General features: G+C 45.8%; 1 protein-coding gene across 4 annotated transcripts in view; it reads left to right on the top strand.

Annotated features, from left to right (window-relative positions):
- Positions 1-23840, top strand: part of DGCR2 (DiGeorge syndrome critical region gene 2) — an 85062-nt gene that overhangs the window by 19109 nt on the left and 42113 nt on the right. For 2 of the 4 annotated variants that reach the window (XM_025398038.1, XM_025398037.1), the window contains exon 2: positions 17186-17308. The exons of the other annotated variants lie outside the window; for them this stretch is intronic. In XM_025398038.1, the coding sequence (XP_025253823.1) occupies positions 17186-17308 (123 nt within the window). The remainder of the gene's footprint in view (positions 1-17185; positions 17309-23840) is intronic. 4 annotated transcript variants of the gene reach the window in all.

Below are 23840 nucleotides of genomic sequence, written 5' to 3'. Positions count from 1 at the left end.
ACTGTTTGATGTGTGATGACATCATTGCTCTGACAGCTAATGGGATGTATACTTGGGATTCTCTTTCTTGCTCGCTTGCTCTCTGTCTCTTTTTTAAGAACGGTGCCTCACTCTGGTGCCCAGGCGTGACTGCAGTGGCCAGGTCGCAGCTCACTGTAACCTTGAACTCCTGGGTTCAAGAGATCCTCTCGCCTCAGCCTCCTGAGTAGGTATTACTACAGACAGACACCACCACAACTGGCTAATTTTTATTTTATTTTATTTGTAGAGTCAGGGTCTGGCTATGTTGCCCACGCTGGTCTTGAAATCTTGGACTCAGGTGATCCTCCTACTTGGCTTCTCAAAGTGCGGGGATTATAGGCATGAGCCACCACACCTGGCCTCTGTTTTTTTAAAAAAAAATTTTTTTTTATTGTGGTAAGATACACATACAATTTACAACTTTTTAAGTACACAATCCAGTGGCTTTAAGAACATTCAGAATGTTGTGCAGCCAGCACCACTACCCATTTCCAGAACTTTTTTTTAATCCCAAGCAGTAACTTGATACTTTTTAAACAGTAACTCCCCAGTTCCCCTGCCCACAGCCTTTGGCAATTTCTGTCTGTATAGATATGCCCATTCTAGACATTTCGTACTAATGGAATCATGCAATATGTTGTCCTTTGTGTCTGGCTTCTTTCTCTTAGCATTATGTTTTCATAGTTCATCCATGTTATAGAATGTGTCAGTATTTCATTTCTTTTTTTTTTTTTTTTTTTTTTTTTTTTTGAGACGGAGTCTTGCTCTGTGCCCCAGGCTGGAGTGCAGTGGCGCGATCTCGGCTCACTGCAAGCTCCGCCCCCCCGGGTTCACGCCATTCTCCTGCCTCAGCCTCCCAAGTAGCTGGGACTACAGGCGCCCACCACCTCGCCCGGCTAATTTTCTTGTATTTTTAGTAGAGACGGGGTTTCACCGTGTTAGCCAGGATGGTCTCGATCTCCTGACCTCGTGATCCGCCCGTCTCGGCCTCCCAAAGTGCTGGGATTACAGGCTTGAGCCACCGCGCCCGGCCTCATTTCTTTTTTAAATTGCGGTAAAATATATATAACATAAAATTTACCTTTTTTTTTTTTTTTTTTTTTTTCCAGAGACAGGGTCTCACTGTGTTGCCAAGGCTAGAGTGCAGTGGTGCAATCAAATCATAACTCGCTGCAGCCCTGACCTCCTGGGTTCGAGCAATCCTTCCATCTCAGCCTCCCGAGTAGCTAGGACCATAGGTGCATGCCACTATGTCTGGCAGATTTTTCTATTTTTTTGTGGAGATGAAGTCTCACTATGTTGTCCAGGGTGGTCTCAAACTCCTGGCTTCAAGCAATCTTTCTGTCTTAGCCTCCCAAAGTTCTGGGATTACAGGAATGAGCCACCATGCCCAGCCCCATTTTAACCATTTTTAAGTATACAGTTATTTCAGTGGCGCTACGAACATTCAGAATGTTATGCAACGAGCACCATTACCCACTTCCAGAACTTTTTTGTTGTTCCAAACAGAAACTCTATACCCATTAGACAATACTCCCTATTCTTCTCACCCCTAGTCCCTGGCAACTGCCATTCTACTTTCCATCCTTACAAAATTGACTACTCGGCCGGGCGCAGTGGCTCAAGCCTGTAATCCCAGCACTTTGGGAGGCTGAGACGGGCGGATCACGAGGTCAGGAGATCGAGACCATCCTGGCTAACATGGTGAAACCCCGTCTCTACCAAAAAATACCAAAAACTAGCCGGGCGAGGTGGCGGGCACCTGTAGTCCCAGCTACTCAGGAGACTGAGGCAGGAGAATGGCGTAAACCCGGGAGGCGGAGCTTGCAGTGAGCTGAGATCCGGCCACTGCACTCCAGCCTGGGCGACAGAGCCAGACTCTGTCTCAAAAAAAAAAAAAAAAAAAGAAATTGACTACTCTAGGTACCTCTTATGAGTGAAATCATATATTATTTGCCTCTTTTGTGTCTGTCTTCTTTCACTTAGCATAATGTTGTCCAGGTTCATTCATGTTGTATCATGTGTCAGAATTTTCTTCCTTTTTATGGCTGATGGATGATCACATTCACTTTTGTGTTTTATTTTTTGTCTCACTCTTTCTTTTTTTTTTTTTTTTGAGGCGGAGTCTCGCTCTGTCGCCCAGGCTGGAGTGCAGTGGCCGGATCTCGGCTCACTGCAAGCTCCGCCTCCCGGATTTACGCCATTCTCCTGTCTCAGCCTCCCGAGTAGCTGGGACTACAGGCGCCCGCCACCTCGCCCGGCTAGTTTTTTGTATTTTTTAGTAGAGACGGGGTTTCACTGTGTTAGCCAGGATGGTCTCGATCTCCTGACCTCGTGATCCGCCCGTCTCGGCCTCCCAAAGTGCTGGGATTACAGGCTTGAGCCACCGCGCCCGGCCTTATGTCTCACTCTTTCACCCAGGCTGGAGTGTAGTGATGCGATCTCGGCTCACTGCAACTTCTGCTTCCCAGGTTCAAACGATTCTTGTGCCTCAGCCTCCCGAGTAGCTGGATTACAGGTGTGTGCCACCATGCCTGGCTAATGTTTGTATTTCTAGTAGAGATGAGGTTTCACTATGTTGGCTAGGCTGACCTTGAGCTCCTGGCCTCAAGTAATCCACTTGCCTCGGCCTCCCAAAGTTCTAGGATTACAGACAAGTGTGGTGAGCCACCGTGCTTGGCCCACATTCACTTTTTTTTTTTTTTTTTTTTTGAGACAGAGTCTCGCTCTGTCGCCCAGGCTGGAGTGCAGTGGCCGGATCTCAGCTCACTGCAAGCTCCGCCTCCTGGGTTCACGCCGCCATTCTCCTGCCTCAGCCTCCCGAGTAGCTGGGACTACAGGCGCCCGCCACCTCGCCCGGCTAGTTTTCTGTATTTTTTAGTAGAGACGGGGTTTCACCGTGTTAGCCAGGATGGTCTCGAACTCCTGACCTCGTGATCCGCCCGTCTCGGCCTCCCAAAGTGCTGGGATTACAGGCTTGAGCCACCGCGCCCGGCCTTTTTTTTTTTTTTAAAAACAGAGTTTTGCTCTTGTTGCCCAGGCTGGAGTGCAGTGGCACAACCTCGGCTCACTGCAACCTCCGCCTCCCTGGTTCAAGTGATTCTCGTGCCTCAGCCTCCCAAGTAGTTGGGACTACAGGTATGTGTCACTACACCTGGCTAATTTTTGTATTTTTGGTAAAGACAGAGTTTCACCATGTTGGCCAGGGTGGTCTTGAACTCTTGACCTCAGGTGATCCGCCCACCTCAGCCTCCCAAAGTGCTGGGATGACAGGTGTGAGCCACCGCGCCGGGCCCCACATTCACTTTTGAAGCGACACAGTACACCATTACTTGGTTGCCCATGGGGTACTACATGCCTGCTGTTTTTATGGCGGAATAATACTCTTTTGTATGGATATACCGCATTTATTTATCCTCTCATCTGTTCTGGCCACTTGGGTTGTCTCTGCCTCTTGGCTGGTGTGAATAATGCTGTTGGGAACAGTGGTGTGCCAGCATCTGTTTGAGTCTGCTTTTAATTCTCTTGAGTACATGCCTATGAGTGGAATCATGAGCATTTGATAATTCTAATAAAAGGTTAAAACCTTTGAGCAGGGGCTTGGGATTCTTGTGTTTAAAAAAATTCTCAAGTGTTTTTTTTGAGACAGGGTTTCACTCAGACGCCCAGGCTGGAGTATACAGTGGTGCAATCTTGGCTCACTGCAACCTCCATCCACCTCCCAGGTTCAAGTGATTCTCCCACTTCAGCCTCTGGAGTAGCTGGGACTGCAGGAGCGTGCCACCACGCCCGGCTGAGTTTTATATTTTTTGGTAGATACAGGGTTTCATCATGTTGGCCAGGCTGGTCTTGAACTCCTGACCTCAAATGTTCTGACCACCTTGGCCTCCCAAAGTGCTGGGATTGCAGATGTGAGCCACTGTGTCTGGCCAAATTTCTCAGTTTTAATTTCTGATACAGTAAATATTGACAGATATAACCCACATAAATAAAAGCTCTTTGGGGTCTTCAATAATTTTAAGTGTATTAAGGTATCTTAGAATGAAGAAGTCTAGGAACTGCTGATGTGGCAGGTTTTTGTTTTTGTTTTTAAAAATGGAGTCTCGCTCTGTTGCCCAGGCTGGAGTGCAGTGGCACAATCTTGGCTCACTGCAACCTCTGCCTCCCGGGTTCAAGCGATTCTCCTGCCTCAGCCTCCTGAGTAGCTGGGACTACAAGCACAGGCTACCACGCCCCGGCTAATTTTTTTGTATTTTTAGTAGAGACAGGGTTTCACCATGTCAGCCAGGATGGGGCCGTTCTTATTTTGGTACTGCGGCTGGCATGTTGTGGGCATGGATCGTTTCATAAAGTGTCAACAATCCATTGGCTAAGAGGAGCTGGCCTGCCTCTGCCATGCTACAGCAAGGTGACAGTCATCACCAGAAGGCCTGGGACAGGACCTCATAAAGCCAGTAGTGGAAAGGGGTGACCTTTTTTTTTTGTTTTTTGTTTTTTTTGACACAGTCTTGCTCTGTTGCACAGGCTGGAGCGCAGTAACGTGATCTTGGCTCACTGCAACCTCGCCTCCCCGGTTCAAGCGATTCTTGTGTCTCAGCCTTCTGAGTAGCTGGGATTACAGATGTGTGCCGCCACACCCAGCTAATGTTTGTACTTTAGTAGGAACAGGGTTTTGCCTTGTCCAGGCTGGTCTCGAACTCCTAACTCCTAACCTCAAGTGATCCTCCTACCTTGGCCTCCTAAAGTGCTGGGATTATAGGCATGAGCCACTATACCTGGCCAAGGGTGAATTTTTTTTTTTTAAGATGGAATCTTGCTCTGTCACCCAGGCTGGAGTGCAGTGGTGCAATCTCGGCTCACTGCAACCTCCGCCTCCTGGGTTTAAGAAATTCTCTGCCTCAGCCTCCAGAGTAGCTGGGATTACAGGCGTGTGCCATCACGCCCAGCTAATTTTTTTGTATTTTTAGTAGGGTCGAGGTTTCACCATCTTGGCCAGGCTGGTCTTGAACTCCTGACCTCGTGATCCACCTGCCTCAGCCTCCCAAATTGCTGGGCTTACAGGTGTGAGCCACCACGCCCGGCCAAGGGTGACTGTTTTTAAGCAACTCTATATGTCGCGGAAATTGCACTTAATGCTTTACAGAGAGACTGTGGAGGATATTGAGAAAGGACAGGCAGTTATTTGTTGTTGGTGGTGTTTTGTTTTTTTGAGACAGGCTGGAGTGCAGTGGTGCTATCATGGCTCACTGCAGTCTTGGCTTCTCAGGCTGAGGTGATTCTCCCGCCTCAGCCTCCTGAGTAGCTGGGACTACAGGCCTGCACACCACCATACCTGGCTTATGTTTTGTATTTTTAGTAGAGCTGGGATTTCACCATGTTGCCCACGCTGGTCTCGAACTCCTGGGCTCAAGTGATCCACCTGCCTTGGCCTCCCAAAGTGTTGGGGTAACAGGCATGAGTCACCATGCATAGCCGTGGAAACGCAGTGTTGACGTCCAGCTAAAGCAATGCCAGTTTGACCTGTCGGAGTTACCATCTGGCATGCTGTGCTGGATGCAAGCTCTGTCATGTCCTGGAGTTGACTTGCTTTGTTCATTTCCACAGCCCTGTCACCTGGAGAACTGCCTGGCACAGAGTACGTGCCAATGTTAATGAGTGATCCACATCTTCAGTTGCTTCCAGAATAGACCTGGCTTGACAGGTGGATCAAGAAGGGAGAAAACCTTCCCTATTGGAGAACTTTTGACACTTTGTTGTCTGCTAGCAGAATATGGGAAGATTTTGAGCTGTGCAGTTTATCAGGCATTTAGTGAATGCCTTCATGTGTGGGGTGTTGGTGATACGGAGTATGGGGCAGCAATAAAGATGTGTCTCTTGGCCAGACACAGTGGCTCATGCCTGTAATCCCAAAACTTTGAGAGTGTGAAGTGAGAGGATCGCTTGAGCTCAGGAGTTCGAGACCAGCCTGGGCAACATAGCAAGACCTTGTCTTTACTTTAAAAAAAAAAAAAAAAAAAAAAATTAGCTTTGTATGGCGGTATGCGCCTGTAGTCCCAGCTACTCGGGAGTCTGGGGCAAGAGAATCACTGGAGCCCAGGATGTCTGTGCCGCAGTGATCTGTGATCATGCCACTGCACTCCAGCCTGGGTGACAGAGTGAGACCCTGTCTCAAAATAACAAAACATTTACATGTATGTAAAATGTCCCTATCTGTATACTCCAGAACAGGGTTTGGCAAACTACACCTGCAACTGGCCCCCCCTTTTTTTTTGTTTTTTGCTAATGCTTTATTGGACATGGCTATGCCCAAGCATTCCCATATTATCTGCGGCTCCTTTAGCTCCACAGCAGCAGGGTTGGGCAGCTGTGGCGAGAGAGGGTGACCTGCGAAGCTGGAAATACTTATCTGGCCCTTGAGGGAAAAGTGTGCTGACCCTACTCAAGGTGTGAAGAAAAGAACAGAGAAGAGCTGCTTGGGAAAACAGGGCTACGCCAAGGAGGCAGACTAAAGGGAGTTTAGGGAGGGGTTCCTGGTGTGTCTTGAGACCTGGGGAGAGGGGATACCATGGACTAAGACCCGGCAGTGGGGAGCCCAGCTGTGTTCAGGATGTAGTAAGACAGTCATTCTGCTGATAGCTTATTTTTCCTCTTTTGATAACTATTTTTTTTTTTTTTTTTTTTTGAGAGGGAGTCTCGCTCTGTAGCCCAGGCTGGAGTGCAGTGGCGCGATCTCGGCTCACTGCAAGCTCCGCCTCCCGGGTTTACGCCATTCTCCTGCCTCAGCCTCCCGAGTAGCTGGGACTACAGGCGCCCGCCACCTCGCCCGGCTAGTTTTTTGTATTTTTTAGTAGAGACGGGGTTTCACGGTGTTCGCCAGGATGGTCTCGATCTCCTGACCTCGTGATCCGCCCGTCTCGGCCTCCCAAAGTGCTGGGATTACAGGCTTGAGCCACCGCGCCCGGCCTCAACTATTTTTTAAAAGTATTTGGAGAAAGAAAGAAAAGAACAGAAAGTTGGTATGGGGGCTATTTTAGCCAGAGCCGTCTGGTTGTAAGGAGTAGCTGTAGGAGGAACTTTTCCCTGAGCCCAGGGAGGAAGCACAGCCATCCTTGGGGTCATGGGACTGTGAAGGGTGTTGCTCCCCTTTCTCTGCCCTTCTGGTCTTACCCCTTTCCTCTTTCTGCCTCAGGGTGCACAGAACTTCAAGTGACTGTCTCAGTCTGGCTAGCATGGACTTTCCCACTCCCATCACCTTACAGACTCTTCTCATTGGCCCAGCCTGGGGCAGGGCAGGTGGCACTCATGAAGTGGCCAAATGGGCACTTCTCAAAGAGGAAGGCTGTTTGGGCCTTAGGAGCCTTTCCCAGACATGCATAGATTAGAGAGTGGAGAGAAGAAGTATTCTTTGAGTGTGTTTGAGTTATGGACACTAAGTGTGGTCTGCTATGCTCTGGGAACACAGGAGTGAACAGTGCAGACATGACCTGTACCCTCAGGAAACTACTTTTTTAGACAGAGCCTTGCTCTGTTGCCCAGGCTAGAGTGCAGTGGTGCAATCTCAGCTTACTGCAACCTCCGCCTCCTGGATTCAAGCAGTTCTCTGCCTCAGCCTCCAGAGTAGCTGGGATTACAGGCACCCGCACCACACCTGGCTAATTTTTGTGTTTTTAGTAGAGACGGGGTTTCACCGTCTTGGCCAGGCTGGTCTTGAACTCCTGACCTCATGATCCACCTGCCTCGGCTTCCCAAAGTGCTGGGATTACAGGCGTGAGCCACTGCACCTGCCTGCTTCACTTACATATCAATATATGTATATATAGGTTTACTGTATACCAATATATAGGAAGCCAGGAGTGACAAGTACTACTTAGAAGCGGCCAAGGCAAGGCAAGGCAAGGTGGCTGTGGTGCGTGGGGGAAGGGGCCTTGTTTGCCAGAGAAGACTTGGCTGACACCAGGACATTTGCTTTTGGAGGAGATATGGGTATGGAGAAAGAAAACCCACAGGGTTGTTACTTATTACTTCTTACTCAACTATTTCAAAAATAATTTAAGGTAGTGCATTGAAGTTTTTCTAGGCCTAGGGTATGATGTGTTAGGGCGTAGATTTGGAGGGCTGTGATGTGAGCTATGAATTTACTTTGAACAAAACCATAGTTTTTTTTTTTTTTTTTAAACGGAATGGACACTGTTAAAATGTTCTGCTGGGCGGAGTAGCTCAGGCCTGTCGTCTAAGGTGGGAGAGTCATTTGACTTTGAGGCACCGTGATTGTGCCTGTGAATAGCCACCACTGTACTCTGGCCTGAGCAGCATAGTGAGAGTCCATCTCTAAAAAATAAAAAAGAATGTTCTGTTGCTAAATTTCTATTCAGTGAATGAACTCTTTCTCAATATAGTTTGGGAAATTAGAGGGTTTTTTTTCTTTCTTCTGCATTAGTCTTTAAAAAATTTTGTTTTAAACTTTGTGGCACAGTAGTTACATGTATGGGGTATATATGATATTTTGATACAATCATAAAATGTGTAATGATCAAGTTATGGTCATTGGGGTATCTGTCACCTCAAGCATTTATCACTTTTCTTGTGTTAGGAACATTCTGATTCTACTCTTTTTATTTTGAAGTATAGAATAAACTATTATTAACTATAGTCATACTAGACCTTATTCCTTATTTCCTTTAACTATGTTTTTGTATCTATTAACCAACCTCTCTTTCTCACTTCTGCCTTTCCCAGCCTCTGGTAACCACCATTCCACTCTAGCTCCATGAGTTTAACTTTTTTTCAGCTCCCACACATGAATGAGAACGTGAAGTTTGTCTTTCTGTGCCTGGCTTATTTCACTTAACATAATGTCCTCCAGTTCCATTCATGTTCCATTTTTATCGCAAAATAGTAAGAAATTAGAAATTTTTACCATAAAACTGAAGACCTAGAATATGTTGAGGAAGAATGGAGGGTTCCAGATTCTTGATCTAATGGTTAGTTGTGGCTGAGGGAGACAGACCTGGCCTAAAGGCCAGAAGAGCTCGTGCCAATTGCTGATTCACTCATCTGATAGTTCTTCAGTACCAGTCATGGGGCAAACCCTGGGTTTATAATTATGAAAAGGACCTAACTCCTGTATGGATGGCGGAGGTGAGATCTGGTAGGCCAAGGCTGTCTTTTCCAGAGGAGCAAGCACGTTAGATGGGCCATGATTCAATTTAGTTCTTCAGTTCCAGGCATATCTAGTCCTAGAACACAGGGTGCCTGGATTTTTAGCCTTGGGGTCAGTATCTTTTTACCTCAAGATTGTTTCCTGTTTATTTAAACAGAAATCTATTTCATGATAGTTATTATTTTTTTTAAACAGCCTTATTGAGGTATAATTGACTTATAATAAATTATACATAAAGTGTAAAATTTGAGTGTTTTTTTTTTTTTTTCTTTGAGACGGAGTCTTGCTTTGTCGACCAGGCTGAAGGGCAGTGGTGCCATGTCAGCTCACTGCAAGCTCCACCTCCATCTCGGCTCAATGCAAGCTCCATCTCGGTTGCCGGCATTCTCCTGCCTCAGCCTCCCGAGTAGCTGGGACTACAGGCGCCCACCACCACGCCCAGCTAATTGTTTGTATTTTTAGTAGAGACGGGGTTTCACCATGTCAGCTAGGATGGTCTCAATCTCCTGACTTCGGGATTTGCCTGTCTCGGCCTCCCAGAGTGCTGGGATTACAGGTGTGAGCCACTGTGCCTGACCAAGTTTTTTGTTTTTTGAGACAGAGTTTTGCTCTTGTTGCCTAGGCTGGAGAGCAGTGGCGTGATTTCGACTCACTGCAACCTCCGCCTCCCAGGTTCAAGCGATTCTCCTGCCTCAGCCTCCCAAATAGCTGGGATTGCAGGCATGCGCCACCATGCCTGGCTAATTTTGTATTTTTAGTAGAGATGGGGTTTTTCCATGTTGGTCAGGCTGGTCTTGAACTCCTGACCTCAGGTGATCCACCTGCCTCAGCCTCCCAAAGTGCTGGGATTACAGGCGTGAGCCTCTGCGCCCGGCCAAATTTGAGTTTTCATGTATGTATAAACCTGTGAAACCGTCACCACAGTCAAGGTAATGAACACAGCATATCGTCACCCCAAATGTTTTCTTGTGCTCCTTTGTAATCCCTCCCACCCCCGTCCCTTTCTGTCATGACAGCTGCAAGTGCATTTTTTAGATTTTTATATAAATATTGTCATACAATAGGTATTCTTTTGAGTACATGCTGGCTTCTTCACTCAACATAATTATTTTGAGATTCATCCGTGCTGCGCAATGTGTTAATAGCTTATTCCTTTTTATTGCTGAGTAGTAGTCCATTGTATGGCTGTACACAACTTACCGATTTGCTTCTTGATAGACACTGTTTGTTTCCAGCTTTTGGATATTACAAATAAAAGTACTATGAACAAGTCTTTGTATGGACATTTGCTTTCATTTCTCTTGGTTAAATACTTAGGAATGGAATGGTCAGGTTATATGGTAGGTATATATTCAGTTTTTAAAGAAACTGTCAACTTGTTTTGCAAAAAAGTTGTACCATTTTATATTTTCACTGGGAGAGTTCCAGTTGCTTCACACACTTGCCACCACTTGGTATGGTCATTCTTTTTCATTTTAACCATTTTAGTAAGTGGTTTCTCTTCATGGTTTTTTTTTTTTTTTTTTTTTTTTTTTGAGACGGAGTCTCGTTCTGTCGCCCAGACTGGAGTGTAGTGGTGCAATCTTGGCTTACTGCAACCTCTATCTCCTGGGTTCAAGCAATTCTGCCTCAGCTTCCTGAATAACTGGGATTACAGGCGCCTGCCACCACACCCATGTAATTTTTGTATTTTCAGTAGAGATGGGGTTTCATCTTGTTGACCAGGCTGGTCTCAAACTCTTGACCTCAGGTGATCCATCCACCTCAGCCTCCCAAAGTGTTGGGATTACAGGCGTGGGCTGCTGTGCCCCACCTCTTCATGCTTTAATTTGCATTTCCTTAATGACTACAGATGTTGAGCATCTTTTCATGTGCTTGCTAGCCGTCTGTACGTCTTGTTTGGTTAAGTGACCATTAAGATATTTTGCCTATTTTATTTATTTTTTTCTGGAGTTGGGGGTGTCTTGCTGTTGCCTAAGCTGGAGGGCAGCATTGCAATCCTATTTCAGCACAGCCTCCAGCTCTTAGGCTTAGGCAATCCTCTTGCCTCAGCCTCCTGAGTAGCTGGGATTACGGGCATGTGTCACCAAGCCCAGCTAATTTTTTTTTTTTTTTTTTATAACGTAGAGATGAGGTCTTGTTATGTTGGTTTTGAACTCCTGGGCTCAAGTGTTGCTCCCACCTTTGCCTCCTAAAGTGCAGGGATTACAGGTATAAGCCACCGCACTTGGCCCATGCCCATTTGAAAAATTGGGTGGTTTTCTTACTGAAATTTGAGAATGCTTTATATATTCCGGATACAAGCAAGCCCTTTATCAGATCCATGATTTGCAAATGTTTTCTCTCTGTGTGTGGTTTGTCTTTGCATTATCTTAACATGTCTTTTGAAAAACAAAAGTTCTTGGAAAAAAACAAAAGTTCTCAATTTTGATGAAGTCCAATTTATCAGCTTTTTCTTTTATAGATTGTATTTGTGGTAGATATATTAAAGGTATTTGCCTAAACCAAGGGTGCGAAGATTTTCTTCTTGTGTTTTCTTCTCTGAGTTTTATAGTTTTAGGCTTCACCTGTAGGCCTATGATCTATTTTGATTTTTTTTTTGGTGGAGTTTCACTCTTGTTGCCCAGGCTGGAGTGCAATGGCACTGTCTTGGCTTACCACAACCTCCGCCTCCTGGGTTCAAGCAATTCTTCTGCCTCAGCCTCCCTAGTAGCTGGGATTACAGACGTGCACCACCATGCCCAGCTAATTTTGTATTTTTAGTAGAGACAGGGTTTCACCGTGTTGGTCAGACTGGTCTTGAGCTCCCGACCTTAGGTGACCCACCCACCTCAGGCCCACCCGAAAGTGCTGGGATTACAGGCGTGAGCCACCTCATCTGGCTATTCTGAATTTTTTATGCGGTGTGAGGAATGGATCAAAGTAGTTGTTCTTTGTTCCTCTTTCTTCCTCCTCCTCCTCCTCTTCTTTCTTCCTCCTCTTCCTCCTCCTTTTTTTAACTTCGTTTTGTAGATGAACTCCTTCCTTCTTCCTTTCTTTCCTCCTCCTGCTCTTCATTTTTCTTTCTTCCTAGTTTTCCAAGTACCATTCTGTTGAAAGGACTGTTCTTTCTCCAGGGAACTGCCTTTGCACTTTGTCATAAATTAGTTGGTCACATATGTGTGGGTTTGTTTCTGCACTCTGTTCTATTCTCTTGATCTTGATGTCTGTTTTTTTGTTTGTTTGTTTTTTTTTTTTTTTTTTTTGAGACGGAGTCTCGCTCTGTCGCCCAGGCTGGAGTGCGGTGGCGCGATCTCGGCTCACTGCAAGCTCCACCTCCCGGGTTCACGCCATTCTCCCGCCTCAGCCTCCCGAGTAGCTGGGACTACAGGCGCCCGCCACTTCGCCCGGCTAGTTTTTTGTATTTTTTAGTAGAGACGGGGTTTCACCGTGTTAGCCAGGATGGTCTCGATCTCCTGACCTCGTGATCCACCCGTCTCGGCCTCCCAAAGTGCTGGGATTACAGGCTTGAGCCACCGCGCCCGGCCTTGTTTGGAGTATTCTAAGTCTTTTGTCTTTCTATATGAATTTTAGAGTCACTCAGTTTCTACAAAAAGTCCTGCTGAAATATTGATTGGGGTTAAATTGAATCTGTAGGTCAATTTGCGTAGAATTGATATTAATCGTTTTAAATCTACTAGTCCATGAACACTGTATGTCTCCCTAAAGGTTTAGGTCTTTAAAAAATGTTTTTTTCTCAGCAATGTTGAAAAATTTTCAGTGTGCAGGACTTCACATCTTTTGTTAGATTTATACAAGTATTTTTTGTTTTTGATACTATTGCTAATGGTAATTTTTAAATATCTGAACTTATGGTAGAGTTTGTATAGAATTGACATTGATTCTTCCTTAAATATTTGGAGGAATTTTCCATTGAAACTTTGTGCCTGAAGTTTCCTTTGAAGATTTTTAACTAAAAATTCAATTCCTTTTAGGGCTGTTCAGATTGTTTATTTATCTTAGAGTGAACTTTGCATTTCATCTTTCAAATAATTTGTGTATTTCATCCAAATTGTCAGATTTATTGACATAAAGTTGTTCATACTATTACCTTATTCTTCACCCCTCCTCTGTTAGCCTTTTTAATTTCTCTGGAATCCATAGTGATGACACCTCTCTTCTGATAGTAGTTTTTTTTGAGACGGAGTCTCGTTCTGTCGCCCAGGCTGCAGTGCAGTTGTGTAATCTTGCCTCACTGTAACCTCCACCTCCCAGGTTCAAGCGATTCTCCTGCCTTAGCCTCCTGTGTAGCTGGGACCACAGGCATGCGCCACCACACCTGGCTGATTTTTGTATTTTTGGTAGACGGGGTTTCGGCATGTTGGCCAGGCTGGTCTCGAACTCCTGACCTCAGATGATTTGCCCACCTCAACCTCCCAAAGTGTTTGGATTACAGGCATGAGCCACCATGATTGGCCTGGTATTTTGTATTCTTTATTTTTTTTGCTGATCAGGCTGTCTAGAGGTTTATTAATATTACTGATCTCATAAAAACAACTTTTGTTTTTCTTCATTATTTTTCTGTTTTCAATTTCAGTAATATCTACTCTCATCTTTATTATTTCTTACTGCTAGGTTTCATTTGCTCTTCTTTTGTGATTTCTTTTTTTTTTTTTTTTTTTCCCAGGTTCAAGTGATTCTCCTGCCTCGGCCTCCCAAGTTGCTGGGATTACAGGTGTGCATCGCCACACCCAGCTAATTTTTGTATTTTAGTATTCACCATGTTGGCCTGGCTGGTCTCGAACTCCTGACCATTCACCATGTTGGCCAGGCTGGTCTCGAACTCCTGACCTCAAGTGATCCGCCTGCCTCAGCCTCCCAAGATGCTGGGATTACTGGCATGAGCCACCATGCCCAGCCCTTGCTGGTTTTCTATCTGCTTGTTCTATCAAGAGGGTTATTAAAATCTCTGACTTTAATTGTGGATTAGTCTATTAGCAGTTATAGTAGTTTTTGTTTCATGAATTTTGAAGTTTCTTTCGTAAATTTTTTTTTTTTTTTTTTTTTTTTTTTTTTTTTTGAGACGGAGTCTCGCTCTGCCGCCCAGGCTGGAGTACAGTGGCCGGATCTCAGCTCACTGCAAGCTCTGCCTTCCGGGTTCACGCCATTCTCCTGCCTCAGCCTCCCGAGTAGCTGGGACTACAGGCGCCCGCCACCTCGCCCGGCTGGTTTTTTTTTGTATTTTTAGTAGAGACGGGGTTTCACCGTGTTAACCAGGATGGTCTCGATCTCCTGACCTCGTGATCCGCCCGTCTTGGCCTCCCAAAGTGCTGGGATTACAGGCTTGAGCCACTGCGCCCGGCCTCGTAAATTTTAATAGATACATAAACATTTAGGATTATGTCCTTTTAAATCAATCCCTTATCATTATTAAATGACCTTCTTTATTCCTGGTAGTATTTGCACTGAAGTCTACTTTGTGTGATATTAATACACTCCAGCTATCCTTTTTTTGAGACAGGGTCTCATTCCCGTTGCCCAGGCTATAGTGCAGTGGCACAATTATAGCTCACTGCAGCCTCAACTCCCCCGGTTCAGGTGATCCTCCCACCTTAGCCTCTCGAGTAGCTGGGGCTACAGGTGTTTGTCCCAATACCCAGCTAATTTTTTGTATTTTTGGAGAGATGGCGTTTTGCCATGTTGCTCAGGCTGGTCTCGAACTCCTAGGCTCAAGTGATCTCTCTGCATCAGCCTCCCAAAATGCGGGGATTATGGGGATTACAGGAGTGAGCCACTGTACCCGCCCTTCCAGCGATCCTTTGATTAGTGTTATGGTGTATCATTTTTTATTGTTTTATTTTCTCTTATATATGCCTATATAAAGTGAGTTTCTTTTAGGTAATATGTAGTTGTTTCTTGCTTTTTTCCCTATGTACACATTCTGCCTTTCAGTTGGAGTGTTTAGATCATTCCGTATGCTTATTGATTAGGCAAGTTTAATTAAAATCTACCATATTACCATTTGTTTTCATTTGTACCATCTGTCTCCCCTTTTTTTTTTTCTTCTTTTGGATTATTTTTTGTTCTCTTCTATGTTGGCTTGCTTGCTATAACTCTTGCGTTATTTTAGTGGGGTTCATCATTAACTTATCACAGAGTACCTTCAAGTGATGGACCACTTTACCTGTAGTATGAGAGCCTTAAAACAGTGTGCTTCTGTTTCTCTCTTTCCAGCTTTGGTGCTATTATTGACAACATTTTTCTTCTGTGTATGTTATAAACCCCACAATGTAGTATCTGTGTTTTTGCTTTAAATGATTGTAGGCCAACAGGTTTTTCTTTCAGAACTTTAACATGTCACCTTACTGTCTTCTAGGCTGTGTTGTTTCTAATGAGAAATCTGCTGTCATCTTGATCTTTGTGTTTCTGTGCATGTCTTCTTTTTCTGCCTGCTTTTAAGATTTTATCACTGATTTGGCCAGGCGCGGTGGCTCACACCTGTAATCCCAGCACTTTGGGAGGCCGAGGAGGGCGGATCACGAGGTCAGGAGATCGAGACCATCCTGGCTAACACGGTGAAACTCCGTCTCTACTAAAAATACAAAAAATTAGCCGGGCGTGGTGGCGGGCGCCTATAGTCCCAGCTACTGGGAGGCTGAGGCAGGAGAATGGCGTGAACCCAGGAGGCGGAGCTTGCAGTGAGCTGAGATCGCGCCACCGCACTCCAGCGTGGGCAACAAAGTGAGACTCCATCTCAAAAAAAAAAAAAAAAAAGATTTTATCACTGATTTTAAGCAATTAAATTCCAGTGTGACTTGGAGTTGTATTCTTTGTATTTCTGGTGCTTGCAGTTCATTGAGCTACTTGGATTTGTGGGTTTATAGTTTTCATCCATCTGGGAAACTTTCCCCATTGTTTCTTCAGATGTTTTGTGTGTTTCCCCATGTATTACGGTGTGTGAGGTTGTTCCACAGCTTACTGATGATTTGCACTTTTTTTCTGGTATTTTTTCATTCTGTGTTTTAGTTCAGAATGTTTCTTTTTTTTTTTTTTTTGAGACAGAGTCTCGCTCTGTCGCCCAGGCTGGAGTGCAGTGGCGCGATCCTGGCTCACTGCAAGTTCCACCGCCTCCCGGGTTCAAGCCATTCTCCTGCCTCAGCCTCCCTAGAAGCTGGGACTACAGGCGCCCGTCACCACACCCGGCTAATTTTTTTGTATTTTTAGTAGAGACGGGGTTTCACCGTGTTCGCCAGGATGGTCTTGATCTCCTGACCTCGTGATCCGCCCGCCTCGGCGTCCCAAAGTGCTGGGATTACAGGCTTGAGCACCTGCGCCCGGCCTTAGTTCAGAATGTTTCTATTGTTATGTCTTCACGTCACTAATCTTTGCTACTACACACCTGTTAATGTTCTGCAGTGTATTTTTCATCTTAAGTGTTACAGTTTTTATCTCTAGGTAATAGGTTCGTAAAGGGCCAGGCATTCAATGTTTTCAGCTTTGCAGGCCATATAGTCTCTCCTGCAGCTACTCAGCTCTGCTGCTGTAGCTTGAAAGCAGCCATAGACAATACATATTTGTGGCTGTGTTCTGATAAAACTTGATTTTAAAGACAGACGGGGGCCGGGCACAGTGGTACATGCCTGTAATCCTGGCACTTTGGGAGGCCGAAGCAGGCAGATCACTTGAGGCCAGGAGTTCAAGACCAGCCTGGCCAACATTGCAAAACCCCGTCTCTACTAAAAATATAAAAATTAGCTAGGCATGGTGGCACATGCTTGTAGTTCCAGCTACTCAGGAGGCTGAGGGACGAGAATTGCTTGAATCCGGAAGGTGAAGGTTGCAGTGAGCTGAGATCGCACCACTGGCACTCCAGCCTGGGTGACAGAGTGAGACTGTGTCTCAAAAATAAATAAATAAATACATTCATAAAATAAACAAATGGGAAGAGACTGATCTGGCCCGTGGGCTGTGGTTTGCTGACCTACTGCCACTTCCTCAATGGCCTCTCACCCTTTGGTTCCACAGAGCTGCGGTGCAACCCTGGGCAGTTTGCCTGTCGCAGCGGCACCATCCAGTGTATCCCCCTCCCCTGGCAGTGTGACGGCTGGGCGACTTGCGAGGATGAGAGTGACGAAGCCAACTGTCCAGGTGAGTATGTTGCGTAGGCCGGGTACACACCACCTTGTCTCTTTGTTGTAGCTGGGTGACTGTGCCTCTTGTGAGGGGTGGAGGTGTGTGCTGTCTTAACATATTGGAAAGTTAGTTTGAGCCGACCCATTTCTCTCTCTCTCTCTTTCTATCTTTTTAAAAAATAGGTGCCCAACCTAGGCAGATCCCAGAACTTACAAGATGGCAGGACTGTGGGGAGGCCTGTGAGATGCCCAGGAGGCCACACTTAAGGAGGCGCTGCACTCCCTGGACTTGCATGGTCTTGAGTGTGAACCCCTCCTGAGGGGTGGCACCCTGGCTGCCTCTGACCTTATCCCCATCCTGGCTCTGGATGTGGCTGCCTCTTGATCCCGAGTGTGCTCTTTTAGACTGACCTTGGCACGCCCTCCCCTCCTGCTCACTTATTCACCTGGAACTTTGCACTTGTGGGTTCTCTCCTGGCCATATGTAGCCTCCTAAAGATGTATGTAAAGGCCACAAAAAGGCTAAATCAGAGAACCAGGTTCTTTAGCCCCAGCACCCTCAAGGAATACAGGGTACCCCATGAATAACAATGTTCACTGGATCCGTTGTTCTCAACTTGTGTTGGGTGGGAGGTGTAGTGAGTACTTATGCGTGTGTGTGTGTGAATGTGTGAGACATACATATACATGTATCCACGAATTTGTTTTTAAGACTAGGTGGGGCTGATAAAGCCACTAAAGGGAAAGTGTGTCTTACACCAGCTTGAGAATCACAGGCCTAAATGCTTTGGTCAGGGATGCAAACTCCTTCACAAACTGCTTTGCCAGCCTGATTTATCACTACTTCCCCTTCAGTGGCTCAGCTGGGCTGTTGTTTCCTGTACCCACCCCCATTAATAATCTGCTAGATGCGTGCTTCCTTTATGTTTTCCTGGAATTCCTTTGTTCTGTTTCTGCATAGACAAGCCCTGCTGTCCTTCAGGCTGTAGCTCAGATGCTACCACAGTGGGAGAATGTCTGTGGTCCCTCCTTTTATAGATTGGCTTCTTCCAGTCCCCCACTTGTCCCTCTCTTACAGCATCAGAACCAATGGTAATTCTCACCATGCCTGGTGCCCAGGCTTAATTTTTCCATCCAGACTATGAGCTCCCAGAGGGCAGAGACCTTTTCCTTCCTTAGTGGGACTTGGCCTAGGACATGAACGGTGTGCCATAATTCCTGTAGGCTTAGTACTGAAGGAAAACCAATTCATTCCAACCAGGGTATTAGGTAGGGCATTAGGTGACATTTGAACTTGAAGGAGAATGACTTGAACCCGGGAGGTGGAGGTTGCAGTGAGCTGAGATCATGCCAGTGCACTCCAGCCTGGGTGACAGAGTGAGATTCTGTTTCAAAAAAAAAAAAAGAAAAGAATGCTGTTTAGAGGGGGCCCCTCCTGATCATCCCTTCATCAGATTATGCATGTCTCTGGTGGAGGTGTTTGCCTTTCCAATTGGGGGTTTGGATGGTGTTGGCCCGGTCAGGAGCCTCTGGGACAGCCCTTTGACCTGGTGGGTCTTTAGGGTCAAAACCCAGAGAAAGTGGATTCCCAGTGGGCTTTCCAGTGCTTGGGCTCCTTTGGCTGCTGGGTTCCCTGGTTGGTCAGCCTGGGGACGACCATGTGGTTATGAGTGAGAGCCTCGCTTTGTCTGACTCATAGAGTGAGACCTTATATCCAGCCTCTTGGAGAATTCCTGAAGAGAGAACCAGATGATTCTTGATTCACTTTCAAATGGAAGCAGAGCTTATTTGCTGTTCTCCAAGTGCCATTTGGCTTTGCTTTTGTGGTTGTTTGTAATAACTGTCCTGTTACACACACTGAACATAATAGTATCCACTCTCATAGTTGCCGCCTTGTTCATTTTTCCACGCTCTGAAGACTTGTTGAAGGCAAGGTTTGATTTCCCTTTTTGACCACATGGCCTGGCATGGAGGAGGCATCAGCTTTGCACTTGAGTATTGGCTTGAAGTTACATTGGTTGCTATATGTTTTCCCTAGACAGAAAAATAAAATCTCTCATAGAAGCCGAGAGTTATGAGTGGTGGCCTGCACCAGGACTGAGCAGTGAAGGCATGACAATGAGGACCCGTGTGTGCAAGCCCGTTGAGACCCGGTAGGGCCTAGGAGTGTTCCAGGTGGGCTGAGGAGGCCACTGCCCTGGCAAGGCTCACTCTGCTTCCCCTTGACTCATGGTCCTATGATTGTCCTTGTATAGTGCTGTGTCACAGTCTGGAGGGTGAGCAGATTGATTTTTTTTTTTTTTTTTTTTTTTTTTGAGACGGAGTCTCGCTCTGTCACCCAGGCTGGAGTGCAGTGGCCGGATCTCAGCTCACTGCAAGCTCCACCTCCCGGGTTTACGCCATTCTCCTGCCTCAGCCTCCCGAGTAGCTGGGACTACAGGCGCCCGCCACCTCGCCTGGCTAAGTTTTTGTATTTTTAGTAGAGACGGGGTTTCACTGTGTTAGCCAGGATGGTCTCGATCTCCTGACCTCGTGATCCGCCCGTCTCGGCCTCCCAAAGTGCTGGGATTACAGGCTTGAGCCACCGCGCCCGGCCTGATTTTTTTTTTTTTTGAGACGGAGTCTCGCTCTGTCGCCTAGGCTGGAGTACAGTGTTGCGATCTTGGCTTACTACAAGCTCCGCCTCCCGGGTTCATGCCATTCTCCTGCCTCAGTCTCCCGAGTAGCTGGGATTACAGGCACCTGCTATCACACCTGGCTTTTTTTTTTGTATTTTTAGTAGAGATGGGGTTTCGCCATGCTAGCCAGGATGGTCTCGATCTGACCTCGTGATCCGCCCACCTCGGCCCCCCAAAGTGCTGGGATTACAGGCATGAGTCACTGTGCCCGGCCAAGCAGATTGATTTCTAATTGTTCTTAAAGTTGAGATTCTGAGCAAATTAAGTCATTAAAATGTACAAAGAAAATGTAATACATATTTTCTTACTTCCCTGAATTAATAACTGCTAACATCTTGTGATTTTTTTTCTAGTTTATTTTAAAAGAAATTTTTAAAAAATCATGGATATAGAGTCAGGTCTTCATTGACACACTCCCTTCCCCCAACCTCCTCCCCCTGCAAAAAAAGGAAACTCTGCGTTGGTGGGGGGAGTAGAGAGTTAGCTAATAACCACCTTTGCTCAAAAGCTGTGACCTTCCTTTGTATGAGGAGAGTTTTAGTAACCCTTTGGGAAGCCCTGGCCATGCTCAGTCAGGTTGCTTTTGAGCGCAGACTTCAGGACTTCTGGAGTTACCACGTGAGGTTACTTCATTGCCCTGCTAAAAGCCTACTAAAAAGGAATATAAAAAATGTAAAACCAAAGGGGACGAAAAAAGGGGAGAGATGTAACAGTAGATCAGTAATTTCTGCATGTTTTTGAAAAGAGGGAAATGGCATGTTAGGTACAACCTGCTCCCTTCTGGGCTTGTCCCTGGGTTTCAGAGGCTGGAATACTGGAGCAGTAGCACTCAGAACCCTCTGGCAGCAGGCTTCTGTGTGTCATTTGCTCTATCACATGTGTCTTGGGAAATGTGGCAAGTGGAAGGGAGGTGGAACCTTTCTTCCTCAGGCCATAGTGTATGTGGGGGGATGTGTCTGGGCTTAGATTTTGTGGTGACTTTTTGCAGTGGCTTCTGCCTTCCCCCACTGGCCAGCTGTCTCAGGGCTGCAGAGCAGCTGCAGTATTGGCAGCAGATTTTTGCAGTTTCCTAACCTATAGATGGTAGTGGTAGCTTCCTGACTCTTGACGATGACTGTAGGAAATAGATGGAAGAGTAGAGTTAGCCCACTTTACTTTTGCTCACACTATATAGCCTTGCCAGTTGTTTTGAAAGCACCTATTTTCTATATTAAACCCTTTGAGTTTGAAATGCCTTAGCATGGTTTCTATTTTCCCAATAGAACCGTCTTTGATATAAACGATTAACAAAAGATGTGTAAAATTTTTGAGGGAGAAAAATTTGCAATTTTATTAAGAGACGTTAAAGAAGACGAATAATCCCAGCACTTTGGGAGGCCAAAGCGGATGGATCCCGAGGTCAGGAGATTGAGACCATCCTGGCTAACACGGTGAAACCCCGTCTCTACTAAAAATACAAAAAATTAGCCGGGCGTGGCGGCAGGCGCCTGTAGTCCCAGCTACTTGGGAGGCTGAGGCAGGAGAATGGTGTGAACCCGGGAGGCGGAGCTTGCAGTGAGCCCAGATCGCACCACTGCACTCCAGCCTGGGCGGCTGAGCGAGACTCCATCTCAAAAAAAAAAAAAAAGAAGACAAATAAATAGAGGCAGAATGTTCTTGCCTAGGAAGACTGAATATTTTCAAAACTCATATTGTTCTGTGGATTCAGTGCCTCTTTAAACCTCCTTGAGTTTTATGTGAAATGTGATAAGTTGATTCTAAAATGTTGAGGAGAATTAAGTCCTAGTATTGAGAGGTCATTGTGAAGAAGAATAAGGAGGGAGCACTTGCCTTGCCCGTATCAAGACTTACTTCAGAATTGGCTCAGGGAAATCCAGATTGGCCAGTGAGACAGAAGCTGTCAGAAACAGACCTAAGAAGTTTGAATTCCAGAGGTGGAATTCCATATCGCTGTGCAAAGGACAGACTCTTCAAACATAGTGCTGTGACGGTCGGAGAAGGATGCAGTTGGATCCCTAACTCACAACATACAGGAAATTCAGTTTTGGGTAAATTATAGGAGACTATCTTTAAGACCTTGATAGGGAAGTATGCCTTTTTCTTTTTTCTTTTTCTTTTTTTTTTGAGACAAGGTCTGGCTCTGTCACCCAGGCTGGAGTGCAGTGACACGTTCTTGGATCACTGCAACCTCTGCCTCCTGGGCTCAAGCCATCCTCCTACCTCAGTCTCTCGAGTAGCTAGGACTACAAGCCTGCACCACTATGCCTGGCTAATTTTTGCATTTTTCGTAGAATCAGGGTTTCGCCATGTTGCTCAGGCTGGGCTCTAACTCATAAGTTTAAGCAGCCTGCCTCCTTCAGCCTCCCAAAGTGCTCGGATTACAGGGGCATGAGCCACTGCACCCAGCCACCTTTTTCTTTTCTTTTTTCTTTCTTTCTTTTTTTTATTTTCTGGAGATGGAATTTCGCTCTGTTGCCCAGGCTGGAGTGCAGTAGCGCGATCTCAGCTCACTGCATCCTCCGCCCCCTGGGTTCAAGTGATTCTCCTGCCTCAGCCTCCCGAGTAACTGGGATTACAGGCATCTGCCACCACGCTCGTCTAATTTTTGTATTTTTAGTAGAGACAGGGTTTTGCCATGTTGGCCGGACTGGGCTCGAACCCCTGATCTCAGGTGATCTGCCTGCCTTGGCTTCCCACAGTGTTGGGATTACAGGTGCGTGAGCCACCACACCCAGCCTCTGGCCACGTTTTTCCTAATCACAGAAAATGTTCACTCTAAAACAAAAATGACCGAATTTGCTAGATTAAAATTAAGATCTCTTGTTTATTGCAAGACACCAATAGGCCATGTGCTTATGCCAGGAATCCCAGCACTTTGGGAGGCCGAGGTGGGCAGATTGCCAGAGCCCAAGAGTTCCAGACTAGCCAGGGCAACTTGGTGAAATCCTGTCTCTATGAAATAAAAAGAAAAAATTAGCCAGCTGTGGTGGTACACACTTGTAGTCCCAGCTCCTCAGTAGGCTGAGGTGGGAAGAAACACCTGAGTCCCCGAGGTCAAGGCTGCAGTGAGCCGAGATTACACCACTGGACATCAGAGTGAGACCCTGTCTCCAAAAAAAACAAAACAAAACAAAACAAAACCCAAAACAAACAAAAAACACCGGTAAAGACTGTGAAAAGACAAGCCGGAGTAGGGAGAAGATATTTGCAACACTTACAGCCTGTAAAGGATAAGGATTCTAATTCAGTGTATATAAAGAACTCCTATAAAGCATTTCATAGATGGTGATTCAACATGGAAAAAGACATTTAACCTTGTTAGTATTCTAAGACTACATGCAGTGAGATATACCACTTTACAGATGCTTAGACTTTCAAAAATTAAGATGTTGGAGAGGATGTGGATAGTGTGGAAATTTTATGTGCTTCTTTACACCCACTCTAGAATAGAGACATTATCTTGCAAAGCTGAACATTCTTATTTTCTGTGATTCAGGATTTCTATTTAGGGAAACTCTGGAAAAATTCTTGCAGAATTGTTTGTACAATTTTTCTAGAGTGAGTGTAAAGGAGCAGATAAAATTCCAAGCTATCCACATCCTCTCCAACACTTGGTTTTGTCAGATATCTTAATTTTTGCCGTTGATACAGGTCTTGGAAATAACCCTCATGTCTGTGCTCACATGATGGAATGTTATACACCAGCAACAGTAAGTAGGTGTTAGGTTTATGCAGCAACATGGATGAATCTTGAAAACAGAACGTCATCTAAAAGCAAGTTGCTAAAAACGGCATATGGCACAGTGTAGAGAAGCAAAACAGATCATTTTATTACTTATAGATACATACACATGTGGTAAACTAAAAGAA

This window comes from Theropithecus gelada, chromosome 10 (genome assembly GCF_003255815.1).
Source record: "Theropithecus gelada isolate Dixy chromosome 10, Tgel_1.0, whole genome shotgun sequence".
Classification (NCBI taxonomy): Eukaryota; Metazoa; Chordata; class Mammalia; order Primates; family Cercopithecidae; genus Theropithecus; species Theropithecus gelada.
Note: the sequence above shows the minus strand (reverse complement) of the source record. Positions and strands in the feature narration are given on the sequence as shown.